This window comes from Coptis chinensis, chromosome 7 (assembly GCF_015680905.1).
Source record: "Coptis chinensis isolate HL-2020 chromosome 7, ASM1568090v1, whole genome shotgun sequence".
NCBI classification, from domain to species: Eukaryota; Viridiplantae; Streptophyta; class Magnoliopsida; order Ranunculales; family Ranunculaceae; genus Coptis; species Coptis chinensis.
This window is the reverse complement of record NC_141462.1, coordinates 62581364-62605917: the sequence shown is the minus strand read 5'-3', so window position 1 is coordinate 62605917 and position 24554 is coordinate 62581364. Positions and strand designations below refer to the sequence as shown.

Genomic DNA, 24554 nt, shown 5'->3' with positions numbered 1-24554 from the left:
TCTGGGCTGATTCGTCGTAGGGAGAAAGCCAGCTCCTGGTACATATGCACAAACAACCTTCAAAACACAAGCGACTTATTAGGAAAAAGTCCAGATATATACATACCTATTTTAGTATAGTATCAAGAGAATCCTCACCCTGTAAATAATTTGTGCATCATGTCCTCGTTCTTTTCATTGTTTAACTGTCTTTGCAGCAGTATCCCGTTGTTGATCAAGTGAGTTTGAAACTTTTATGAATAATGTGACAAGTTGTAGACCCACCAAAGAAGCAACCTGACCATAGACTCTTGGAGGAGAGCTGCAATGGTTGCACAAGACGTAGATTTATCCTCTTCCTCAAAATCAAAAATAGCAAAAAGCACACAATTCTTGTCAGCTCCTTTAGTTTCCTCTATTAGATGGTAAACTACAACACAACAGCTAAAGTGATTTAACCTCAGTGGAAGTGATAAATAGTTAAATTGGACATTACTCCAACTCACACTTATATCAATTACCTTACTCTCAAATCATTTTGAAATATAGTTCAAGTAAAGGAATCGTTCCATGCCTAACATTGAAGCATGTTTGGTTCACAACTTAGCTAGACTAATCACAAGAAACCTTAAATAAGAAAAGGCTTTAGGTGGAAGTTTTTACACTACTCTTGGATTATTTTACCTTAACTTACAATTTACATAAACTTGATTTGTACCTACTTACACGAAGAGAATTTAGAGAGAGAGAAAAAGATGTAGAGAGTTATATGTAGAGGATTAACTCCACTCATGCAAAGATAACTACCATTTTTAATCAATTCATTACAAGAACTATAATCATTATTGGGTTCATAGACAAACCCAAGAATAATACCAAGTTTGATCCCTAGTGGATTTATCTTATCTCTAGGATAACCTACTAGCATGTGGACTTATTATGGTACTATATCTCTAGAATACCCTAACAAGTCCTAGTTTGTTATCAACATAAACTATTTTGGAGTTGATGTTGATAACAAGCTTGTGAAAAACTTAAAGTAATGAAAGACTCCATTAATGGAGTTTCTCCTCACATGAGCATCATTAACCCTCCACAAAGGAGGGTTTTAGCTCATGATCCTAGGACCTATGAATTACTTACAAGAGAACTAGAGATTGAGAAGAAGAAGAAGAAGAAGAATAAGAAGAGAGTGAAAGGCTACAAGGCCACAAATCACAAGTAAATTGGCAAGTTTATTTATAGCATCACCCCTCCTATTTGTAGTTTTATAAGAGTGAGATGGGTGGCCAAGATTACATTTTACATTTTCAATCCAAAGATTACAAATTAATCTACTTTTATAATATAATTTATTTAATCTAAGTGGAGAAAATTGGGTGAAATAGTAATTCCCATTACAAGATAAATAATTAGGAGTGGTTTGTGCACTTATTAAGTGGAGAAAGTGGTGATTATATAAGCTTCCACTTAATGACATCATGATGAATAGTAATTAAATTTTTACTTTGTCTTGGTTCGGACTTGTTTAAACTCCTAGTCCAGTAAATTGATGTAACCTATATACCATTGTGTAGAGCTTGTCACGCTGATCGTTTTGAAAAGTCACACGCCCAAAATGGAGTTTGGAGTCAGAAGATATGATTTTCCAAAATTTCGTTGATTTTTCTGCAAGATTTGACCCGGAATTGACCATTTTGACCAGGCTTGCTTCATGGGCTTGATTTAAGCTTCCAATGGGCTTCTTTTAGACTTGATAAAAAGGCTTTGTTTCCAATTAGTATATTCACCTTGTTTCCATGCCAAAAATGCAAATTTTGTTGAAATTTCATCATTTACGTGTCAAAACCTGCAAAAGCATGAAAATACAATTAATTTGCATTTATTACACACATAATTAACCAATATGTAATGTCTCTATGAGGTTTAGATTACAGTTTTGGGTGTTTATCATAGAGCAATGTTCAACTCTTCAGTCTTAAGTCCCAAGTATTTGTCTGGCCGAAACGGGTGACCCAACTGAAGAAAGGGGTGATAGTTTGTGTAAACAATCTTCTTTGCATGCTCAAGATATATCGATTCAATGTTATCTAAACAAATCGGACATGCTTTATAACCATGTGTTATTCAGCCCGCAAAGTTTCCAAAAGCAGGAAAATCATGAATACCCCACATTAGCATAGCTCTCAAGGTAAACTGCTATTTTTTATGCATGTCATAAGCCATCACCCCTTCCTTCCACTATTGTTCCAACTCCTCATACAATGGCTGAAGAAAAACGTCAATATCTTGCCTCGGTGCCTTCCACCCAGGTATCAGCAAACAGATCATTTGGAACTCTGGTTTCATACATAAAGAAAGGGGGAGATTATAAGGTACCAAGTAAACAGGCCAACAACTATAGCCAGTGGATTGTATTCCACGGGGATTGAAACCATCAGTTGCAATTCCAAGCCAAACATTACGCCCTTCCTGAGCAAAATTAGGCCAACTCTTTTTACATGTTTTCCATTGGATTGAGTCAATGGGATGTCACATATGATCCCAAGAAGGTGTAGCTCGGTCATGCCATGCCATTTCGTTCGCTATCCATGGGATAGTGTACAACCTCTTGAACCTTGGAATCAAGGGAAAATGTCTCAAAACTTTATTCGTCTCTTTTGTTTCTTTCTTACCCATCTTTCCTTCTTTCACTTTGTATCTGGGTGCTTTACACTGACGACATTCCATTAACTTAGCATCATCTTTCCAGTATAACATACAATTGTTCTCACATGTATCGATACTTGTGGCTTTCATTCCTAGATCTTTCAGCATTGCTTTCATTACAGGGTACTTTGATGGCAAAGTGATTCCTTTTGGGAACCATATCCTCAAAAAGGACAAAAGTGCAGACACACTAGTTCCCGATCGACCAACCGTATTTCTTCTTCAAGTTATGAAGGTTAACAATTGCCGAAAGTGTAGTAACAGGAGCCTCACATGAAGGGTATAGCTTTTATTCTGCCATTTTCTTGTATTCGTTATACCTATTCCCCAAATCAGGTTCAAGAACAGGTGGTGGTTTAAAATCTCCCATATGATTTTCTCCATCCTTATTCAAATCACCTGCAACTACTTCATGTACTCCATAAGAAACATCAACAAAATTCCCCATCACAAGCCCTTTAGCCTCAGTGTTTTCTTCTTCAATCACTGGCTCCACCACCGGATCCGTACATGGGTTCTCACCATGTAAAACCCATACACGATAATTCTTATCCATCCCGTACCTAATCAAATGTCTAGAGATTGTATGAAACACAGCTTTTTCCATTTCAACATTCTCTACAAGGACAAGGACACGTGGTCGAGCCGCGGTTGTTCACAGTCGCAAATTGAATGAAATCGGCCACCCCTTGTTTGTACAAATCTCCAAATCTGTCCAATTCATTCATCCACTCTTTCTAAATTGGCTGAGACATTCTACAAAAGTAGACATGTGGGGGGTTGAACAAGCACATTGTGTAATCTATCGATTTAATACAACATAATACACAATCAAACCTTGAATATAGACACTGAGTACTAAGGCTTTTGTGTAAGTCGTTGAATCCTAAATTTGACTCCAACTACATTAAAAGTAAGCTTTAAGTTGGTCCAACGCAGCTGGCCTAGGTAGCAAGCAGCACTAGTATTCTTGAAATTCTAGCTAAGTCTATGATATTAAAAGAATAGCTATAAATAGAATTAACTAACTACGTAATTGGTGTGTACACTACCAATTAACTCCTAGGGATACATAGAACAAGTATATATTGATCCACAAGTGTAGAGCAACAAGAGTATAAACAAATTGCATTAGGAATCTCCTTTGCATTAAAAGCCAACAAGTGCACAGACAAATTCATATTAACAATAGCAAATACTTCTATATTCAGCAACCAAATCATAAGCAAAATTAGAAAAAACATAATAGACCCATACTATAAGGAGAAAGCCCAGGAAGATCAAGTCCAACTTAACGTAACATCATACAACACATAGATAATATATATGGACTCCCTGTTAAATCCCCATGAATATCATATATCATATTGGCCAATCATATAAGAACACCAAGTGAATATTTTGCTGCCATTTTAGAATTGTAACAGTTTACACAAAATCATATTAATCTAAAAAATGTACCTTCAAGCAAGAAAAAAAAACTTATCGAAATTGTTGGTTCCTAGATAGAGAGTGAAATACAGATGAACGTCAGTAAAGCAACAGAAGAATGATCCTTCAAGTAGAAAAAAATTTTTTTTTTTATTTATAAAATTTGCAGTAACAATGAATCAAATAGCATCAACCCATCCAAAACTATGATGGAAACAAATCCTTCAAACCAGTAAAGCAATAAAAAAATTTTTTGGTGAAAAGCTCACTCCTTTTCAAGGTTTGTGAAAAGCTCATTCCTTTTCATTGCTAATGGAAACGGAAGAGGAAGGTGAGAAAGTAGTTACCTTAAAAAGGGGGGACAGTGGCAGCAAGTGCTACTATGGACGAACATCAAAAAGAGAATAAACCGTTTAGGGCGAGAGGGTAAACAAAGAGAAGAAAGAGAGTAAAGAGTTTAATTTTACCTGCGTTGGCAAACCCTAGCTTTTCTTTAGAGTTTGAGTTGTTATGAGTTCCTAAAAATTAGAGTGAAGAGTTTGACATATATTTTCTGAGAAGAGCGCGATATATTTTTGTTTCCCTCTCCCAAAACTTTCTAATGTATTCCCAGTCTTCAATTTTTCAACAGATAACTAACGGTTTAGAAGGGTAACAAATTAATTCTGGAAATTGTAATAATTATACTAACATTTACATTACTATCCAACGCTAAATAAGTGTTACTAATCCTGCAATGGTAAATAAGTGTTGGTAAGTAAAAATTGGTGGCGTTGCTAATATCCTGATATGGTGTAGTGACGTTTGTACTGTGAACACATGAGAAGTATGAAAGTAACCTATCAAAACTCCATAATTCTCTTTTTAGCATAAATATAATCTTCTTTATTATATGGAATTTAAAATGTAGTGACATACAAAACAAAATTGAACTGACTAGACGCAATCTCAGGTAGTATGCTGACTTTTTAGGAAAAATAGTTTGAGATACAATAGTTTTTTCATATGATTAAACACAGACTTTTATTATATGATTAAACTTCTTTTAAGTGATTGCTTATTAATATCAACACCAGTTTTGTAGCACTTAAATATTCTACTACAATAAAATAGTAAATAACATGCACTTGTGTGTAGTACACTATTACCAACCTAATGCATCACAAACAACTTGCATTACTAATTGAGTTCATTTTTATTGTACAATATTTAATTTATTGTTGGATACTAAATTATATGCTACGTATAGTCGTTTAGTGTTAGTATGCTATATCTAGTGGTTTAATATGTAGTTTAGTGACGCAACGTGAAGTTCACTAGACTTTTGTCATTTATTGTCAATATGTCTAGTAGTAGTATGCTACATCTAGTGGTTTAATGGGTAGTCTAGTCACCACAATGGAAACTTCTTTACTAGGTTATTCCGGTTTTGACTTTCAAAATGTGAAGTTGAAAATCCTGGGCATACAAAATTTGAGTGCACCCTGCGCACCCTAGTCATGGTGGTTATATTATGTCGACCAAATTACGTCATGCACTTGATCCACACATTCTAAAAGGAATAGTCGAAAGTAGGAGTGTAAAAAAAACCGTTGACCCATCATCCGGTAGGGTACCCGGTCTTCACCCGCCACCCAAACCCGCACCGACCCGAAAACAGACATGCCCCGCCCCGCCACCGTTTTTACGCGGTTGGGCTATGGGTGTAGGTTCTATGCTCAAATCCGACCCGTCAAGCCGCACGACCCGCACCGTGTCAAAAGTCGTTGACCCAACCCGTTGACCCGCACAATTTCAAGACTCTAATTCTAATATTTTTGTATTTTGTTTATATTTTGTTTTAACTTTTGAAGGAATTTGGGAGATATGAACACAAACTTATGAGTTCAACATCAATTTCAAATATTTAAGTTTGAATATTTAGCAAATATCAAAAGTTCAAATTCAACTTTCGAATTTTGGAGAAGATGAATCATTCATCTTTCTATTAATTTTGAATTCTTTTAGTTTATATTTTATTGTTTTGTACCATAGATCCTCGCTCCCATCTTTATTTTATTATTTATGGAAAATAATCAATTTACAAATGGTTCGAGAAAAGAAGTTTCAAATTGATATGATTTTGGGTTCGAGTTCATTTTTTTTTATATTTGTTTATTTTTATTGATTGATTCTAATTTTTTTTCTATGTTGTGAATTGGAAAATATATTACTTGCGAAATCGAGAATTTTTTTTAGGTGAAATTGGGTTAAAATGATAATTTAACCGACCGGATGACCCGGCTCAAAACCCGTCTATAAAATAACCCAACGGTAGGGTGATGATGATGCTAAGACACGACATGACAACCCGACCCCATCCATCCGGGACCAGATTTGTATCACTGGGCCGATCTTACCCCACCCCATTTATTTGACCGCGGTTGACCCGCCCCCTTTATTACACTCCTAGTCGAAAGGGATGCATCGTTTAATGTGCCAATTCCACTTTCATAGGAAACATACAAAATTGCTTCGCAAGTAATTGACGCTGCAATACTCAAATGGTTTAATGTGCCAAGCATTGATGTGTGCCTGAGTGTTTCAATATTCAGCCTAAAGTCATATTACAAGCTAACTAGCCATATCCATTTTAACTTAAGTTTGATAATCTGTTTAGTGCCCAATTTAAGCATCTAAAATGAATCTTTCTTTGCTTGCTCGAAACTCTTACCGTTTGTCTTTTGTGCAAATGGTTTTAGGTTCGTTGTCTCGGGGTAAAAAAACACGGCTTGCTATGTTAGGATCTGTGTTCTTCAATAAGGCGAGGTTGCTCATTAAAGTGTATCACTCTATGTTCTCTCTCTCAACTTACTTTAATATATACACTTACGTGTTTAACGAATAAATAAAGAAAAACCTTGAGTGTCCTACTTTCATTCATAGGTTTTATAAAAAAACACAAAGTCATGCACTGAGTATATGCCTGGAATCTACACTACAACTGCACATCGCCATAGTGTTCATGCTCAATTATTCAATACAAAGTGGTCATATTAAAATACAAAAAAAAATTGCGGATAATCCTAATCAGGCCTTGTCAATCTTTTTAGTTAAATCCTAATTAGTCTTTTAAGTTGCTTCCTCGAAAGTTTGCCTACCAAATTCCGTACTTTGATTCGGAACTCTAATTAAATACTCCCGCAGAACACAAGATCAAATCTCTCAATCAACACGTGGCAGAAAGCGATTGGTGACAATGCATCAAAATGATGTGGTCAAGGAAAGTGAAAACTCAACCTAAAGTTGAGGGGAGAGCAAGAACGAAGCTTCCTTTCAAGGACTCCTCTCAAAACTACAAATACCCAAAACACCCACTCTGTCTCTCTCCCCACTCTTCAAAAACACTACACTCTTTTAACCGGTAAAACATAACTCATTTTTGTTTCCATGTGTAATTAATGTTGATTTGAAATTTAACATTTTGTTTTTTGTTTTGTTTCAGATCGGCGAAGTAAACGGTAAAGATTGAATCTTTTTAGTAAATTTCGATTTATTTTGGTTAGAGAATGGGAAAAGGAGGTGAAGATTATGGGAAAATAGTAGAAAATAATGAGACTAAGGAGAATAATAATAAATTTGATAATGATGATAAGGACATATATCCAGCATGGGGAAAAGATGTTTTAGAATGTTTAAAAGAATATAAAGTAGATAAAGATTTAGGATTAACAAATTCCGAAGTCGAGAATCGACGCAATGTTTATGGTTATAATGAATTGGAAAAACACGAGGGGCAGTCGATTTGGGGATTGGTTCTCGAGCAGTTTAACGATACTTTGGTCAGAATATTACTTGCTGCTGCTGTTATATCGTTTGTTTTGGCTTATATTGATGGGGATGAAGGGGGTGAGATGGGTATTACGGCGTTTGTTGAACCTTTAGTGATTTTCTTGATTTTGATTGTTAATGCTATTGTTGGGGTTTGGCAAGAGAGTAATGCGGAGAAGGCGTTAGAGGCTTTGAAAGAGATACAATCGGAACATGCGAATGTGATTAGGGATGGGAAACATATCTATAATTTGCCTGCAAAGGAACTTGTTCCGGGGGATATTGTTGAGTTAAGGGTGGGTGATAAGGTTCCGGCTGATTTGAGGGTTTTGAGTCTTATTAGTTCTACTGTTAGGATTGAACAGTGTTCGTTGACTGGAGAGAGTGAAGCGGTTAATAAGACTAATAAGGCGGTTTCAGTGGATACTGATATCCAAGGAAAGAAGTGTATGGTTTTTGCTGGGACTACGGTTGTGAATGGGAACTGTATTTGTTTGGTTACTCAAACGGGGATGAATACAGAGATTGGGAAGGTACATTCTCAGATTCATGCTGCTTCGCAGCATGAAGAAGATACCCCTTTGAAAAAGAAGTTGAATGAATTTGGAGAGCAACTGACTGCTATTATTGGCGTGATATGTGCGTTGGTTTGGCTGATTAATGTTAAGTACTTCCTTACTTGGGAATATGTAGATGGATGGCCGAGGAACTTTAAGTTCTCTTTTGAGAAATGCACGTACTACTTTGAAATTGCAGTAGCCCTGGCGGTGGCTGCTATTCCAGAAGGTTTACCTGCAGTTATCACGACTTGCTTGGCCCTTGGTACACGGAAGATGGCTCAGAAGAATGCTCTTGTTCGCAAGTTGCCAAGTGTCGAGACGCTGGGTTGTACAACTGTGATATGTTCTGATAAAACAGGTACATTGACAACTAATCAGATGGCAGTGGCAAAACTTGTTGCTATGGGCCCCAGCACAGATACAGTCAGAACCTTCAAAGTCGATGGGACCACATACAATCCCTTTGATGGGAGAATCCATGACTGGCCTACTGGACGCATGGATGCAAATCTTCAGATGATTGCAAAAATTGCTGCTATATGCAACGATGCTGGTGTGACACAATCGGGACATCACTATGTTGCTAACGGAATGCCTACTGAGGCAGCACTGAAGGTGAGACCTTGATATCTTATTTCATTAAATGATGCATTTGACTTTTACAAGTATGATTTTTACTTTTTAAAACACAAACATGTAATACATATTAGAGAGTGTAGGAAGTACAATATGGTGTTTTGTTAGTTGTTGGTGACGGGTGAAGGAAGGAACAACCCTAATTAGCTGATCTTGTGGTGGAAAAGTTGAATATAACCATAGCCATTGTCTTTTGGGGAAATGATTGTCAGGGTCCATCCGACAAAAATCTTGTCGACTTGTAGCATGATTGCATCTGTTGATAACCATTATGTATAAATTATTTGAGAAGTTGCAGGGACCAATTGTTTCATTCAGAAATTATTTACATTTTTCTTTATCCGTAAAAGTTGATATATTAATACAACCATCAATACTTGAGTAATTAGCCCGTACAACCTGCAACCCCTTCAACAAGAAAAACAAAAGACAAACAAGTTAAAAGCAATAAAAGCCAAGACTAACCGTAAGTCTTAATATTTGGTCGCCTTTTGAAGGAAGTTTATAAGGTTTCTAAAATTGTTATTATGTCTGATCAGGTTTTAGTTGAAAAGATGGGGCTTCCTGGAGGCTTTGATCAGTCATCTTCTGATTCTTCTGATGTGCTTCGTAAGTTAAACTGCCTTACACTAAACCTCATTTCTTTCTTTCTTCTATTCATTAGTATTTACATATGCGACTTTCTACGCATTACTTTTTAAGGTTGTTGTCAACGCTGGAGTACCATTGAACGTCGAATTGCAACCCTTGAGTTTGACCGTGATCGCAAATCCATGGGAGTAATTGTGAAGTCAGAATCAGGAAGAAACTCTCTACTGGTGAAGGTATTTTCTCCTTCCCCTCTTCTACTTTGACCTGGTATTTCAAATGTATATGAGTATATCTAGTCTTTTATTTTGCAGAGTCTTTTGAAATAAAATATAATCATGCAGAAAATTCTGTTTCCAACTTCATGAAGGGTGTACATGCTTTTCCTTTCCTCTACATTTTTTCATAATAAAACATGGAGTGATGAGAAAATTAAAGTATTTTGGTATAGCCTTTTTTCTCTGGGAAACTGCGTGATTTTTTTATTTATTATTTTTCATGTTATGTTCTACAAGATTTGGTTACACTATTTTTCAATCATGTATCAAAATGTTTATTTGTACATGGACATAATCTACTTGCTGAACATTTATGTTTGTGTAGCATAAGTTTAATATGCACTCTAATTCCTGACAATTGTGCAACTTAAATAGTTATCCATTCAATCCTGTTGTAAATTTCTGCAACAAAGAAGGAATGTTCGTATTGCATAATGATACCAATACCAATTTGTCCACTGATAGAGGAGCCATCATTGTTGATAGCGAGCCAGGTTGTGGTGGAATTATTGAATATGTATCTAATCATCTTTTTTTTCTTGTCACTTCTTGGATTATCTTCTAGCAGCAAGTCTTTCAATTTAATTTGGAAAAGATACTGAAAGATGGAAATATTTAGTTTGAAATGTTTTTGAATTATTGTTTTCAAACAAATCGCTTTTTAAGTTTGTCCCAAAATTGTTTGTTTTACCTACTTAATCCCTTAAAAAATATCTACTTGGTTCATTTCATGGAGACATGGACCTAATTTTCTTCTTTTTGTTAAATACTTTTTTGCAAAAAATTTTATGGTTGGGCTTTGATTCTATTTGCATGTTTATGTTGTAAATTATAAGCTTTCTCACTAATTTGTTACTTTAGCAACCAAAAATATAAAGAAAAAAAGTCCAACCAGACTTTTAATAATTCTACTGTATGCGACAGGGTGCGGTGGAGAATTTGTTAGAAAGGAGCAGCTCTCTCCAGCTGAATGATGGTTCCATTGTGAAATTGGATAGAACTTCAAGAGAGCTTGTCCTACAAGCACTGCATGGAATGTCCACGACTGCATTGCGCTGTTTGGGTTTTGCATACAAGGAGGATCCTTCTGAATTCACCACATATGATGGTGATGAAGATCATCCAGCTCACGATCTTTTACTTAATCCAGCCAATTATTTGAACATTGAGAGTGGTCTTACTTTTGTTGGATTGGTTGGGCTGAGGGTAAGTATATTTCTTTCCTTCAAAATGCTTGTTCTGTTCTGTCTTGTGTGTTGTTGATCTTTTTGTTGGTCAATATGTAAATGTCTGGTTCAGTTTTCGCTGGTTGTTATTTCTTTTGGTGGTCATTCTGTGGATTGGTGTGGACTGACTCTGCTCTTAAATTGCAAATATTTATAGGATCCTCCTCGTGAAGAGGTGCACCAAGCTATTGAGGACTGCAGAGCAGCAGGCATCCGTGTTATGGTTATCACAGGAGATAACAAGAATACTGCTGAAGCAATTTGTTGTGAAATTGGTGTATTTGGACCCCATGAAGATATTCGTTCAAAAAGTTTAACTGGAAGAGAATTTATGGATCTTCGTGATCAGAAGAACCATTTAAGGCAAAGTGGCGGGCTTCTATTTTCTAGGGCTGAACCAAGACACAAACAAGAGATTGTGAGGCTGCTGAAAGAAGATGGCGAGGTTGTTGCAATGACTGGTGATGGGGTCAATGATGGCCCCGCTTTGAAATTGGCTGATATTGGTATTGCGATGGGCATTGCTGGAACTGAGGTAAGCTTGTTTTCATTATTAGCATTTCACTATCAAGAATGAAAGAAATAAATAAATTCACAAGTGTTTCACGATACATCTCCTCATAGATGCAACTATCTGTCAAAACATTCAGTTTTTTTTCACTATAACGAACGTAGCAGTCTTTTTTGGAAACCATATCATGTGTTCTGAAGGACAGATAGCGTACCATACATATAAGTATGTTTGGGTATCTGGTGATGGCAGCACAATATGCTCTTGTTGTACATGGACTTTTTCCACCTGTTTGCGCTTCGTAGTGTAACTAGCAAACAGTTACACTACAAAGTACAAACAGTGTAACTAGGAAATAGATTAGCGAAAAAAAAAAGTGTGACTAGGGAACTTTCCATTTAGAAACTCACAGTTTTCAGTGGGTTCCTGATATAAGTCGGCCTGCCTTAACTTTTTTTTTCGGATCTTACAATGTGTTCCATTAGATTTCAATTTTGTGGTTTTTGGGGATTCCTTCTTTGTGTGTATGTTGGATGTGGTCCCACTACACATAAACACAGTTACCTGGGTGGGGTATTGATCTATCTGTTTATCAATATAATTAACTTTCTCTCATCCAAAAAAATGAACCTTACAGTTGGTCTTAACTCTTTGAACTTGGTATTTGACTCTGCAAGAGCCGCCCTCATCTTCGCACATTTTGGTACTTTAATAATATTGATAATGAAATTTCAATTAACACAACATATTCGGGTGGACAAGTGAAAAAAAAAGTGTGTGGTCTTGTTTGTGTCCTCTGTAGTTATGTGTATATTTTATATGATTATTTTTTCTCTTTGACCATTCACAAGCTGTTTTGTGCTCTGCTTTTCTGTGAAAGTATTGGTTTATACATTTTTTTTCTCAACTGTCTTACGCATGAATTCTGCTTTCCAGGTTGCCAAGGAAGCCTCTGACATGGTTTTAGCTGATGACAACTTTAGTACAATTGTTTCAGCTGTTGGCGAGGGAAGATCTATATATAACAACATGAAAGCTTTTATCAGGCATTTCCCTTACCCTAAGTTTTAATATTTTATAATTATTTTATGGCTGCAGAATGAATAATATCAAGTGTGATTTAAGTGAGATCGATCTAAAATGAACCAAAACTAGGCAAGTGTCTGGTTATTAATAGATTGTTTGAGATCGATGTAGGTATTGTTGGAAAGATGTGCATTTTCTTCCTCTTTCACATATTCTGCATTTAATGAACAAAATGCAAAATCTTTAGATATAACAAAGAAGAATTTAGTTACATAGGGTCACTTACTGAGGCATGTTCTTATTAATTCAACTTCCATAGCTGTGAACAGGAGTAATTAAACAAGGCTGAGGTCATGATTCTTTCAGTGAAAAATATGTATTCAAGTAAATTTCCCTTTTTTACTTTTAAAAAAACTTTGCCCTAGTTTCTTCTATTTTCCTGTGTCTTATGTCTTTATTGATGGTTTAGTATGGACTTCTTTTGTGGTGGAGTATACGTCTTTAACTTCCTATTTTGAAATTTCTTTGTGAAGTTCTTATTATGACCATCCCCAGTTTCCAAATCTTTTTGTTACTATTTCAGGTACATGATCTCCTCAAATATTGGTGAGGTGGCATCTATATTTTTGACAGCAGCTTTAGGCATTCCAGAAGGCCTAATTCCAGTTCAACTTTTGTGGGTTAATCTTGTAACTGATGGTCCACCTGCTACAGCTTTGGGTTTTAATCCACCAGATAAAGATATAATGAAGAAACCTCCTCGAAGAAGTGATGACTCGTTGATTAGTCCTTGGATTTTATTCCGCTACCTGGTACTTTTTCTTTATGTAACTGATTTAATTGTAAACCTCTGTTTAGACACTTAAGGCTCACTTGATCCTTTTGAGTTTTGACGACTGTATTGTTAATCTGGTTCAGGTCATTGGACTGTATGTTGGGATAGCAACTGTCGGTGTCTTCATCATATGGTTTACGCATGCCTCCTTCATGGGAATCGACTTGAGCGGGGATGGGCATAGCCTGGTCACATATTCCCAGCTATCCAACTGGGGTCAGTGCCCTACCTGGGAGGGATTTAAAGTTTCTCCCTTCACAGCTGGGGGGCAGGTGTTCTCCTTCGATGCCAACCCTTGTGACTATTTCCAGGCTGGCAAAGTGAAAGCGATGACTCTTTCCCTATCTGTCCTGGTTTCCATCGAGATGTTTAACTCCCTCAATGCCCTGTCTGAGGATGGGAGTCTCCTGGTGATGCCCCCATGGGTCAATCCTTGGCTTCTTGTAGCCATGTCTGTTTCCTTTGGCTTGCACTTCTTGATTCTCTATGTGCCATTTCTTGCTCAAGTGTTTGGCATTGTGCCTCTCAGTCTTAATGAATGGCTCCTAGTGTTGGCTGTTGCATTACCAGTAATCTTGATTGACGAGATCCTCAAGTTTGTGGGACGTTGCACAAGTGGTTTACGTATGTCAAACACAAGAAGATCACGGAAGACGAAGCGTGACTGAGATCTGATAGAAATTAGCTGGAAGCCGATAAAGTCCCAAAATCCTCGGATAAAAAGATTGAGAAGAGGTTTCAACTGTGAGAAAGGGTTCTGGAATTCCCTTGAACTTTAGAATCAGAAAGGACCCAATCAGTAATTCATCGATGTATTGGCTTGACATATACTACTTGGCTAATTCCACATGGAACTCATTTTTGACCTAGACAGGCAAGTATGTTTTGTTCTTGCTTGTCTGGATGTGTTTCTGCCAGAAGATGCAAAAAAATAGCTTATTAACTATTTCTTTGTTCTTACTGTTTTCTAGAGATAGGCAAATTGTAGCAACTTCTCTGTCATTATTTAGTTGATCCAGTATTTTATGAGAAGGATAAGCTGATGCAATCATGATAGAAAATAAAATAGTTCAAATGCCTTTTCGAACTTTACGAGAGGGCAAGGCCCGTGGCAGATATAAAACCGATCGACCATAATTGCCTCGTTCCTTTACCCTTCCCCCTCTCGTCTAACAGAAGAAGATGAAAGTATGAAACCGATCGACCATAATTGCCTCGTTTTCTTCTGAAGAATGGGTTTGTTGAAGGTTTGGAAAATCGTAATTCTTTTGCACTATTTGGACTTCTTAGTTGTGAGCTGTAACTCTTCCTTTTGTCATAAAGTGCAAGTGCTCACAGACTTACGTGCTCACAGACTTACAGCACAGCACAATAAATTCTTAATGTTGGTTTTTTGAAGTGAAAAATGAGAAGTTTAGATTGTTTGAATTGCACTTATTCACCTGTAATACTGCTTGACTTGTTAGATTCGTGATCTAAAATGCTACAAGTTAGCCATGATCCCATGACTCTTGTTTTCCTTTTGAGTGGAAAGGAAGGTCTGATAGGATCGAATTAATTAAACCCGACCAACACGACAACCAACGATCAAAGAAAACTCAAACAGAATACAAGAAGCGAAATAAACATGAGAAAAGAAGAACATAAGATTTACGTGGTTCGGCAATTGCCTAATCCACAAGCGGCACCAATTTCTACTAATATCAAAGAGTGAATTACAATATCAAGAAGCCACACAAACACCAAATCTCTCTCTCACAAAGTCACAATTAAACAATGCACTCACAAATTCACAATATATGCACTGTAGCGCACTCACCGATATTGGTGATCTATGCACTCACTGTTGCCTCACAAAAGAAATACCCAGTACGTTTATTAAGGTCCTATTTATAGGCTCCAATTTGGTATTCAGTTAGGGGATGCTTAATTTCCTATTCAATCTAGAAACCAAGATGATATCCCATACCCACGTGTGATCAAGCTCCACAATACTTAACAATCTCCTACTTGGAGACTGATAAACAAAGTAACTCTACTCCATGTATATCCGGTGCATAATGGTGCGCTTCATTTACGGTCCTCAAGCTAGAAGACCAATTGAAGCTGTGTTCAGCTTCAATTTCTCAATAGTCACAGGCTTAGTTAACATATCCACTGGGTTCTGGCTTCCTAGAATCTTCTCGAGTACTAACACCTCATCCTCCAGAAGCGACCTAATGAAATAGTAGTGTATATCAATATGCTTAGTCTTTGAATGGAATGATGAATTTTTCGCTAAATGAATTGCACTTTGACTATCACAATGCAACACATTTCTTTCTTGTTTCAAACCTAACTTTTCCAGCAAACCTTGCAACCATATCATCTCCTTGCTAGCCTCAATGACTGTAACAAACTCTGCTTCTGTGGTAGACAATGCAACTGTGAAACCCAACTCACGATTGTCGCACCCACTATAAAGACATAACCAGTGGTGCTTCTCCTGCGATCCACATCACATGCAAAGTCTGCATCAACATAACCTTAGAAGTTTAGATCACCCCTGTGATAACACAAACAGACATTGGTAGTACCTCTCAAGTAACACAATATCCATTTTATTGCCTCCCAGTGTTGCTTCCCGGGATCACTTATAAATCTGCTCACAGCTCCCACAATTTGAGCAATGTTTAGCCTCGTACAAACCATAGCATACATTAGACTTCCAATGGCTAAGGCATATGGTACCTTAGCCATGGAATCTCTATCTCATTGTGACTTGGAAGACTGTTCCTTAGATAATTGAAAATTACTAGCCAAGGGCGTGCTAACATGTTTAACATCATTCATGTTGAACCTCTTAAGGACACGTTCAACATAATCAGCTTAAGATAGTTTCAAAATTCCTTTTGTTCTATCTGTATTGATTCTCATCTCAAGAATTTGTTTAGCTGCACCCAGATCCTTCATAGCAAACTCACCTGCCAACTGTTTCTTATGATTCTCAATCTCACTAATATCCGATTTAGCTACCAACATATTATCAACATATAGCAACAAGATAATGTAGCTAGAATCAAACTTCTTGAAGTAACAACAATGATCGGCATTGCACTTGAAGAACCCAATGTTTTGCATAAAACAATCAAACTTCTTGTACCATTGTCGAGATACCTGTTTCAAACCATATAAAGTCTTTTTGAGCTTACACACCATTTCCTCCTTACCATCTACTTGAAGCCCTGTGGCTGTTGCATATAAATTTCCTCAATCCAGGTCACCATGAAGAAAAGAAGTCTTTACATCTAACTACTCTAGATGTAGATCCTCAACTACTACAATACTCAAAGTTGTCCTAATAGTAGTAAGTTTCACCATCGGAGAAAATATCTCAGTGTAGTCAATGCCATGCTTTTGCTAAAATCCTTTGACTACTAATATGGTCTTGTGCTTCTTGGAGCCATCATGCTCTTCTTTCAATCGGAATACCCACTTATTTTGCAAGGCCTTCTTCCCCATGGGTAACTCAACCAGTTCCCATGTTCCATTATGATGAGAGAGTTCATCTCATCATTCATCGCAACCTCCCACTTGCTCACTTGCTTGCATCCTCTACCTCCAATGCTTCATCATAGCACTGGGGTTCACCACTATCAGTAAGTAACAAGAAGTTAACATCATAAGTAGATGAAGGGTACTTTGTGCTTGGCACAGGTGGCTTAGATGTCTTCCTAGGTTCAGGGGCTAGAGTTGGACGTCTGTGGTGTTACATTTTCAACTCAACACCACAATTTGTGTCTAATCGAGGAACCTCAACAACTTGTTGCTGCTCTGTACCGCGACTAACTTCAAGATCTTCCAACTGAAGATACTCATCGTCACTCAGTTGTGTGTCATTCCTATCTTTGTACATCACCTTCTCATTGAATACAACATCTCTACTCCTTATGATTTTTCGATTCTGGTAATCCCAAAACTAATAACCAAACTCATCACCACCGTATCCAATGACCACACACTTCAGTGATTTAGGGTCAAGTTTACCCCTAGACTGATCACTGATATGCGCATATGACACATCTAAATACTCGCAAATAAGAAAGATTTACCTGCTTGCTGCTCTAAACCTCCTCAGGCAGCCTGTGATTTGATGGAACTGATGTCCCACAGTTAATCAAGAAAGCTAATGTACTGACTGCTTCGGCCCAAAACAATTTTGGTAACCTTGCCTGTAGACGCATGCACCGTGCACGCTCTATCAATGACCTGTTCATTCTATCAGCCACCCCATTATGTTAAGGTGTCCTTGGCAGTGTTTTCTCCATCGAATTCTGTTTTTAGCACAGTACTTCTTGAAACCAGTATCATTGTACTCTCCACCATTATCAGGCCTCAAATATTTCACCTTCAACCCTATCTCATTTTCCACCATAGCTCTCCACTTCTTGAACACATCAAAGACTTCAAATTTCTGCTTTAAGAAATATACCCATCAATGAAAGTTACAAAATATGACTTACCACCAAGATAGGAGACGGTTGAAGGACCCCAGACATCTGTGTGAACCAACTCAAGCTTCTACTGCTTCGGAGTTCTTCCCACTTTCTGAAAGCTAACACGTTTCTGCTTCCCATAAATGCAGTTCTCACATAATTCAATCTCAGTTGACTTCAAACCCGGTAGCTTTTGTAGTGAATGAAGGACTTGCATTCCTTTTTCACTCATATGGCCAAGTCTGCGGTGCCACATGTTTGGGTCTTCTTTGCCTTCAACAATGGCAACAGAACCACAAGCATTCGTGGTCAAATAGAGAATATCATCTTTCTTTCCACATGCAATAAGCAATGCACCTTTCGATACCCTCCAATTTTCACCTGTAAAATTGGTAGTGTATCCTTCACTTGTTAGTTGCCCCACAGAAATTAGGTTTCTCCTCAAATCGGGAACATGTCTCATATCTTTCAACTTCCATACAGACCCATTAATCTTAATCTGTACATCACCTTTACCAACAATACTACAAGCCTTGTTATCACCCAATCACCCAGATAAATTGTACCAAGATTACCTGGAACATAGCTTTGCAACACATCCTTATTTGAGGTTGCATGGAATGAAGCACCTGAGTCCAGTACCCAGGAATCATCTCTTTCTTCCATAGAATAAATCAATGCATCATCGAACGCCTCGACCACATTTGCTTCTTAGTGTTTCTTCTTCTTCTTCTCATGTCTTTTACTTCTCTTTTCTTGGGGGACCAACAATCAAATGAATAATGGCTTTTCTTGCCACAATTGTAGCACTCAATCTTAGACACATCAACCTTAGATTTTCCTCTGGATTGTGATATGTTCCTTTGACTATTACCCCTTTCTAAACTTCTACCTCTGCTCTCAAAACTCAATGCAGACTTTGAAGTGGAAGCCACGCTATTTGTTTGTCTTCTAGTTTCTTCAGTTAATATCATACTAACAACATCATCATATTCTAATTTTGATTTACCAGCAGGACCACTAATTGTAGAAACCGTGGCTTTCCAACTTGGTGGCATCAGCTCAAGAATTGTGCAAGCCATCACCTCATTACTAAATAGTGATCTCAACAGACTCAAGTTGGTTTTGATCTCATTGAACAAGTTAAGGTGCTCTTTGAATGACGTACCTTCAGCCATCCTCAATGTGAATAGCTTTGTTATCAAGTGCACCTTATTAGCAACAAAGGGTTGTTCATACATAGCAGAGAGAGCCTTCATGAGATCCATCGTAGTCTTCTCATTCTTGATGTTAAAAGCTACTTACTTTGCTAGCGTCAAGCGGATTGTGCCAAGTGCCTTTCTATCAAGCACTACCCATTGTTCATCTATTGCCCCTGTTGGCTTCGTTCCTGTCAATGGATGATAAAGATCCTTTTGATACAAATAGTCTTCAATCTGCATCTTCCAGAATCCAAAATTCGTTTCGTCAAACTTCTCAATCTTAAGCTTTCCTTCATTGCCCGCCATTCCTCCCACAAGAGCAATCAACACCCAAGATCTACAATAAATCTCGTGGCTATGATACCACTTTGTTAGGATCGAATTAATAAAACCCAACCAACGATCAAAGAAAACTCAAACATAACACAAGAAGTAAAATAAACATGAGAAAAGAAGAACACAAGATTTATGTGGTTCGGCAATTGCCTAATCCACAAGTGAACCAATTTCCACTAATATCAAAGAGCGAATTACAATGTTAAGAAGCCACACACAAACACTAAATCTCTTGCTCTCACAATTACACAATACACTCACAAATTCGCAATCTATACACTGTAACACACTCACCGATATTGGCCATCTATGCACTCACTGTTGCCTCACAAAAACAATACCCAGTATGTTGATTAATGTTCTATTTATAGGCTCCCATCAAGTACCACAAACGTAATAGGACTTGGTTTCTAAAATCGATTTTGGAAACCGAAGTCGTATTGGACAAATATCCAATTTAGCATTCAGTTGGGCAATGCTTAGTTTCCTATTCAATTTAGAAACCAAGATTGCTATCCCATACCCACGTGTGATCAGGCTCCACAATACTTAACAAGGTCCCCACTATATAAGAACATTCATTGAGCCACATGGGGAGATGTTGAAGGAATTTGGTGTTTCCATTGTTTGCATGCTGGTGATGCAGGTCTCCTCCTTTGCAGTTACATGGTCTTTAGAAATGTAAAATGCGTGAGGCCATCTGGTTCATTGCTTGATATTGACGTGGACTGTGTTTGGTACATGTTAAGCATGTTTTGAATATTCTTGGGATGATTCCTATACCTCTACACAATTATAGGCAATTTTTAGTTTGCATTCGTAAGACCAACTCAAATGGTTCGCAATTTCGCATGCAGGATCCTTAACTGTATATATGCTGAATACTGGTTGCAAATTTCAGCTCCAACAGACCAACAGAAACAAGAGAACAATGCATGTCCCCATCGAAGTGGCTATTTTGAAATTCTACAAGTGAAACGAAATTGTCCACCGTACACCCTTGATTTTGCATCGAGAAAAGATGACAAATTTTCTAGTTATGTTAGAGTGTTAGACTGTTGTGTATCTTGATCCATAATGAACATGGTGCATCAAGCATTCGCTGCGTCATTGTAACAATGTCACCATTTAGTACTTGCAACACTCCGATTTTTTTTTTTTTTTTTTTTTCCGATAACGTTCACTCCGAATTCAAACCTTCGATCATCATTCTTTTGGAATCACATTTTTCTCACATTCACATGTCATCTTTCTTAACCTTGTGACAGCGCAAGTTGCCATAAAAACACATGTTACTACTTTTAATAGATGCACATGCAATGCAATTATGTTGATTACTCACATTAAACTTGATTACTGTCCTAATATCTTGTAGGTCTCCCTAGAAACCTTAGGGTGCAAGGATTAATAGTCCACCGTTGGATGTCTCTATCTTTAAGATGACAGGCCTTTCAAATGTTACAAGCATCTCAATATTCAATTCTCAAGTGTCTTTATACACCTGTAATGTTTGGAAATAACAGACATGGAGAGGATCGGTGGACCACAACTCCACAAGTGACATTTTTTTGGCCTAGAGTTTAATAAGTTCTTTGAAAGTAAGATAATAAACATCCCCACTTAACTAATAAGTTGCACCAGTGCTTCTCTTTATATAGAATGCCATTTGTGCACAGGTCGACTCTGTGGACCTGCACAAACAATGCATTGGAAACAAAACAAGCAGCTCACTGCCTCTTTCATGTTATGTTTTTATCTAAAACGAAATGATGAATGTGATAGTTGTTATTAACTTGTTATACGGAAACAAATTATGTTAGTTTGTGGTATAACAAGTTTGTGGTATAAAGTATGCTAACGGTAGAACAGAGTAATAGACCAATTGATACAGGGCTGTAAATGGATATGGAATAGACAGTGATTTTGACAAATTTACATGTGCTAAAATTTAGTCCTCCAATAAAATGTACAACCAGCAATCCAGATGATTTTTTTTGGTAGAAGCAAATAAACAAATCCAGTTCATAGATTCATGGGCAGCTCAAAAATTATACGAAATATCAAATGAGTCATCAAATGCTGTGATTTACATTTCACTAGTGTCCAAACGAACACATAGTGACAGTGTGACACTAATTAAGAGGATCGTGCATCTCTGTAGAGAAAACAAATATTGAAAGAGAGACTCAGAGTGCAATATACATCCATAGAACTATAGAAGTTGTTTCACAAGTTTGTTCTTATTTAACCCCATCTTAACTAGATCACAAATAATCTTGTTTCAATCCACTTCATTCAATCGTCCAAAAGAAGACACGATACAATGTTACAATTAGTCTTTGGCGTTACAAACTTCATATTTTATGTTAATTAGACCAATACCACATACATGGATGGGATCTTATTAAATACGAAGTTGATCTAAAGTCTCAATGTCGAAGGTAGAGATGTGTCAAGTGTCAACCATATGTTCAACTCATGCCCTATATATTGGGCGTTAAGCATGAGTGTGTTCAAAACTTTAATTAATTTGAGATTACATTGCCATCAACTCTCAACGCACAACCATATTATATTTATAGCTCACTCTCACGTTCCCATATTGGACTCACTCACTTGACTTTCTTTATTGCCTTCTTTTCCCACAAGCGATTTTGCTACTCCATGGCCATAACACCTTATTTTAATTCAAAGACCAATCGGTATTTATAAAAAAATTCTTCATATTATAAATTTATATCCAACTGCACTGAACAACTCGTTGCCAAAAATTCGTCCATTTCCCATTATCTATAAGCCCACTCAAATTTAGCAACCAATTTGTAATTGTTGACTTTAAATTAAATTACCACAGAGATCGAAGTGGGCTGAAAAACGTACGAAACAACGGTATGAAAATGTATGTCCTTGGCGCGGGAAAATTGCCCATTATAGTTTAGCAATTGATTTTTGGATGCCTACTCCCACTATTACAATTTTTTTTAATTGAGCCCATGCTCATAGTTCCAAGCCCATAAAAGATTCAACCCATAAAATTTTTGTCAATGTTGACTTTTTTGTATGGGGTGGGTGAGGTGAAAAACTGTTTAACTCACCCCATAAAACTTTTAATTCACCTTCCATGAGTTTTGAGTGGCTATGGTTGGGGGTGTATGTCGACCATCTCACCTTATGGCGTGGAATCTGTCTTCCCACTCCTCCTGTTTTGTTGATAATAATGAAGTATTTGCCCGCGTCGCGTATAAGACGCAGATACGCGCCTTTTCAAATGCATCCACCCCTCGTGACGCAAAACGCTTCCGGCCGACAAAGACCGCGGCAAAAAAAGTCCACCAACTTAAAAGCCCAAAAGTGTAAAAAGGCCTAACATAAAAGGCCCATCCCAAATAGTTAAGTGTCCATTCACAAAGTGTAAAAGGGCCCAATGTTAAAATTTAACAAAAAGCCCATTAGCCTTTGTTGACCAAATGGTTATGGAGTGACTTAACAAAAACCCCATCATCTTTTTAGATCCTCCATGTCAAAAATTAATCCAAAGGTTAGGGGAGGTGTGGTTGGTCCGACACCACCCTATTTTGTTATATAGATAAAAATATGATCCATCTACCTTACTCATATTTAGCTAAATTAAATTACCACGAGAGATTGAAAACACGGCTCCAATTTAGTTTAGCATCAACTTTAAAATTCGGCAAAAGGCAATTATTATATTTTTTCAACAATAATTTAAAAACTTTCCAATAAAACGCTAACGGTAAAAATATGATATCGTGTTTTAAACGGTATATATGCATTACTTTAAAATTAATTTATATATTTTACATTTAAAACTTTGATATATAAGTATATAATGTTTTTATTTTTATTTTTACAATTTTATTCATGAAAAAATAATACAAATGTCAAATGGTTGGTTCTACTTACTATTATTAATATATTTATTTTTGGTTCCAACTAAGGCCCGGCCCGTTTTTTGAATTTTAAAGATCCGGACATTATAATTCGGCAATTATAAGTCCGGCCCAACTAATTCGTGAATTAAACCGTATCATTTAAAAATTCGCCGAATTATTCGTTTTATTCTCCAAACCTTATAATTCTGCGAATTACTAGCTATGGCGTCAACAACAACTGCAGCTCAATATTACATATTCTGTTGATAATTAAGCACATGCATGTATATAACATGACATTTTTTTTTCCGATAATCCTATAAGTCTATAACATGACATTGATATAAGTCATATAACTCATATAACGATGTCAGTAACGAAATTTCATTATAATTAGCCAACTCGTGTGAGTAGTAAGTTTATTTTCGAAAGTATTTTTGTTTTTGCATTAAAATGGTTTTTTTTTAAAGATTAAACTAGAATTGTCAGGACCCTCACCTATTTTATTAAGATAATCTTGTATACCTGCCTCCTCTGTAACAATGCTCAATGTGAACAAGTGATTAATTACAGTCTACTGTCTACTGAGATGCTGTGCAACTTGGTAAAAGAACTTAAACAACTTCATCTGTCTCATGAGTCATGAGTTCATGACCATCAGCTGCAAAACAGACAACTTTTTTTTTTCCTTTTGAACTGTTTGAACTCAAGCCCAACAACAATACCAAAAAAGAAGTACTATTTTGTAAAGCTGGAAAATGGCATAATAATAAATTAATGATGACAACAAACGCAACTCCCATCTCAAAAAGTTGGTCCCATTCCCAAAAAGATCTTAGAAAAAGTTGTGCGAAGGTTTTAATGATGAAAGGAATGTTGAATATGCAACTTTCGGATTTTCTTTTGGGCTTGAGTTCTCTAAAAAGTCTAAATGCCAAAGTTTATCATGGGTAAACAGTATGGAACAGGTAGTAGATGAAGCAAAAAGTGTGAGTTAGCTCTCAATTTGGTAAATGTTAGTTCATCTAAAATCAGCCCAAAATAAATAATTTCACCAAA

At 36.8% G+C, this 24554-nt stretch overlaps 1 protein-coding gene across 1 annotated transcript; it reads left to right on the top strand.

The window, feature by feature from the left end:
* The first annotated feature begins 7381 nt into the window (after positions 1-7381).
* On the top strand, positions 7382-14535 carry LOC147488307 (calcium-transporting ATPase 4, endoplasmic reticulum-type-like). The gene is made up of 9 exons (XM_086575263.1): positions 7382-7522; positions 7604-9104; positions 9665-9734; positions 9828-9949; positions 10916-11197; positions 11375-11752; positions 12665-12774; positions 13338-13566; positions 13673-14535. The coding sequence occupies exons 2-9, from the start codon at positions 7668-7670 to the stop codon at positions 14255-14257; spliced, it is 3213 nt and encodes a 1070-aa protein (XP_086431389.1). The 5' UTR covers positions 7382-7522; positions 7604-7667; the 3' UTR covers positions 14258-14535.
* Positions 14536-24554: the final 10019 nt, after the last annotated feature.

Excerpts from the sequence above, each read along its gene's own strand:
- LOC147488307 (XM_086575263.1), top strand. The coding sequence starts at position 7,668 with ATGGGAAAAGGAGGTGAAGATTATGGGAAAATAGTAGAAAATAATGAG. Across the intron at positions 11,753-12,664 it reads TGGGCATTGCTGGAACTGAG|GTTGCCAAGGAAGCCTCTGA; the intron begins GTAAGCTTGTTT and ends TCTGCTTTCCAG. Across the intron at positions 13,567-13,672 it reads GGATTTTATTCCGCTACCTG|GTCATTGGACTGTATGTTGG; the intron begins GTACTTTTTCTT and ends AATCTGGTTCAG.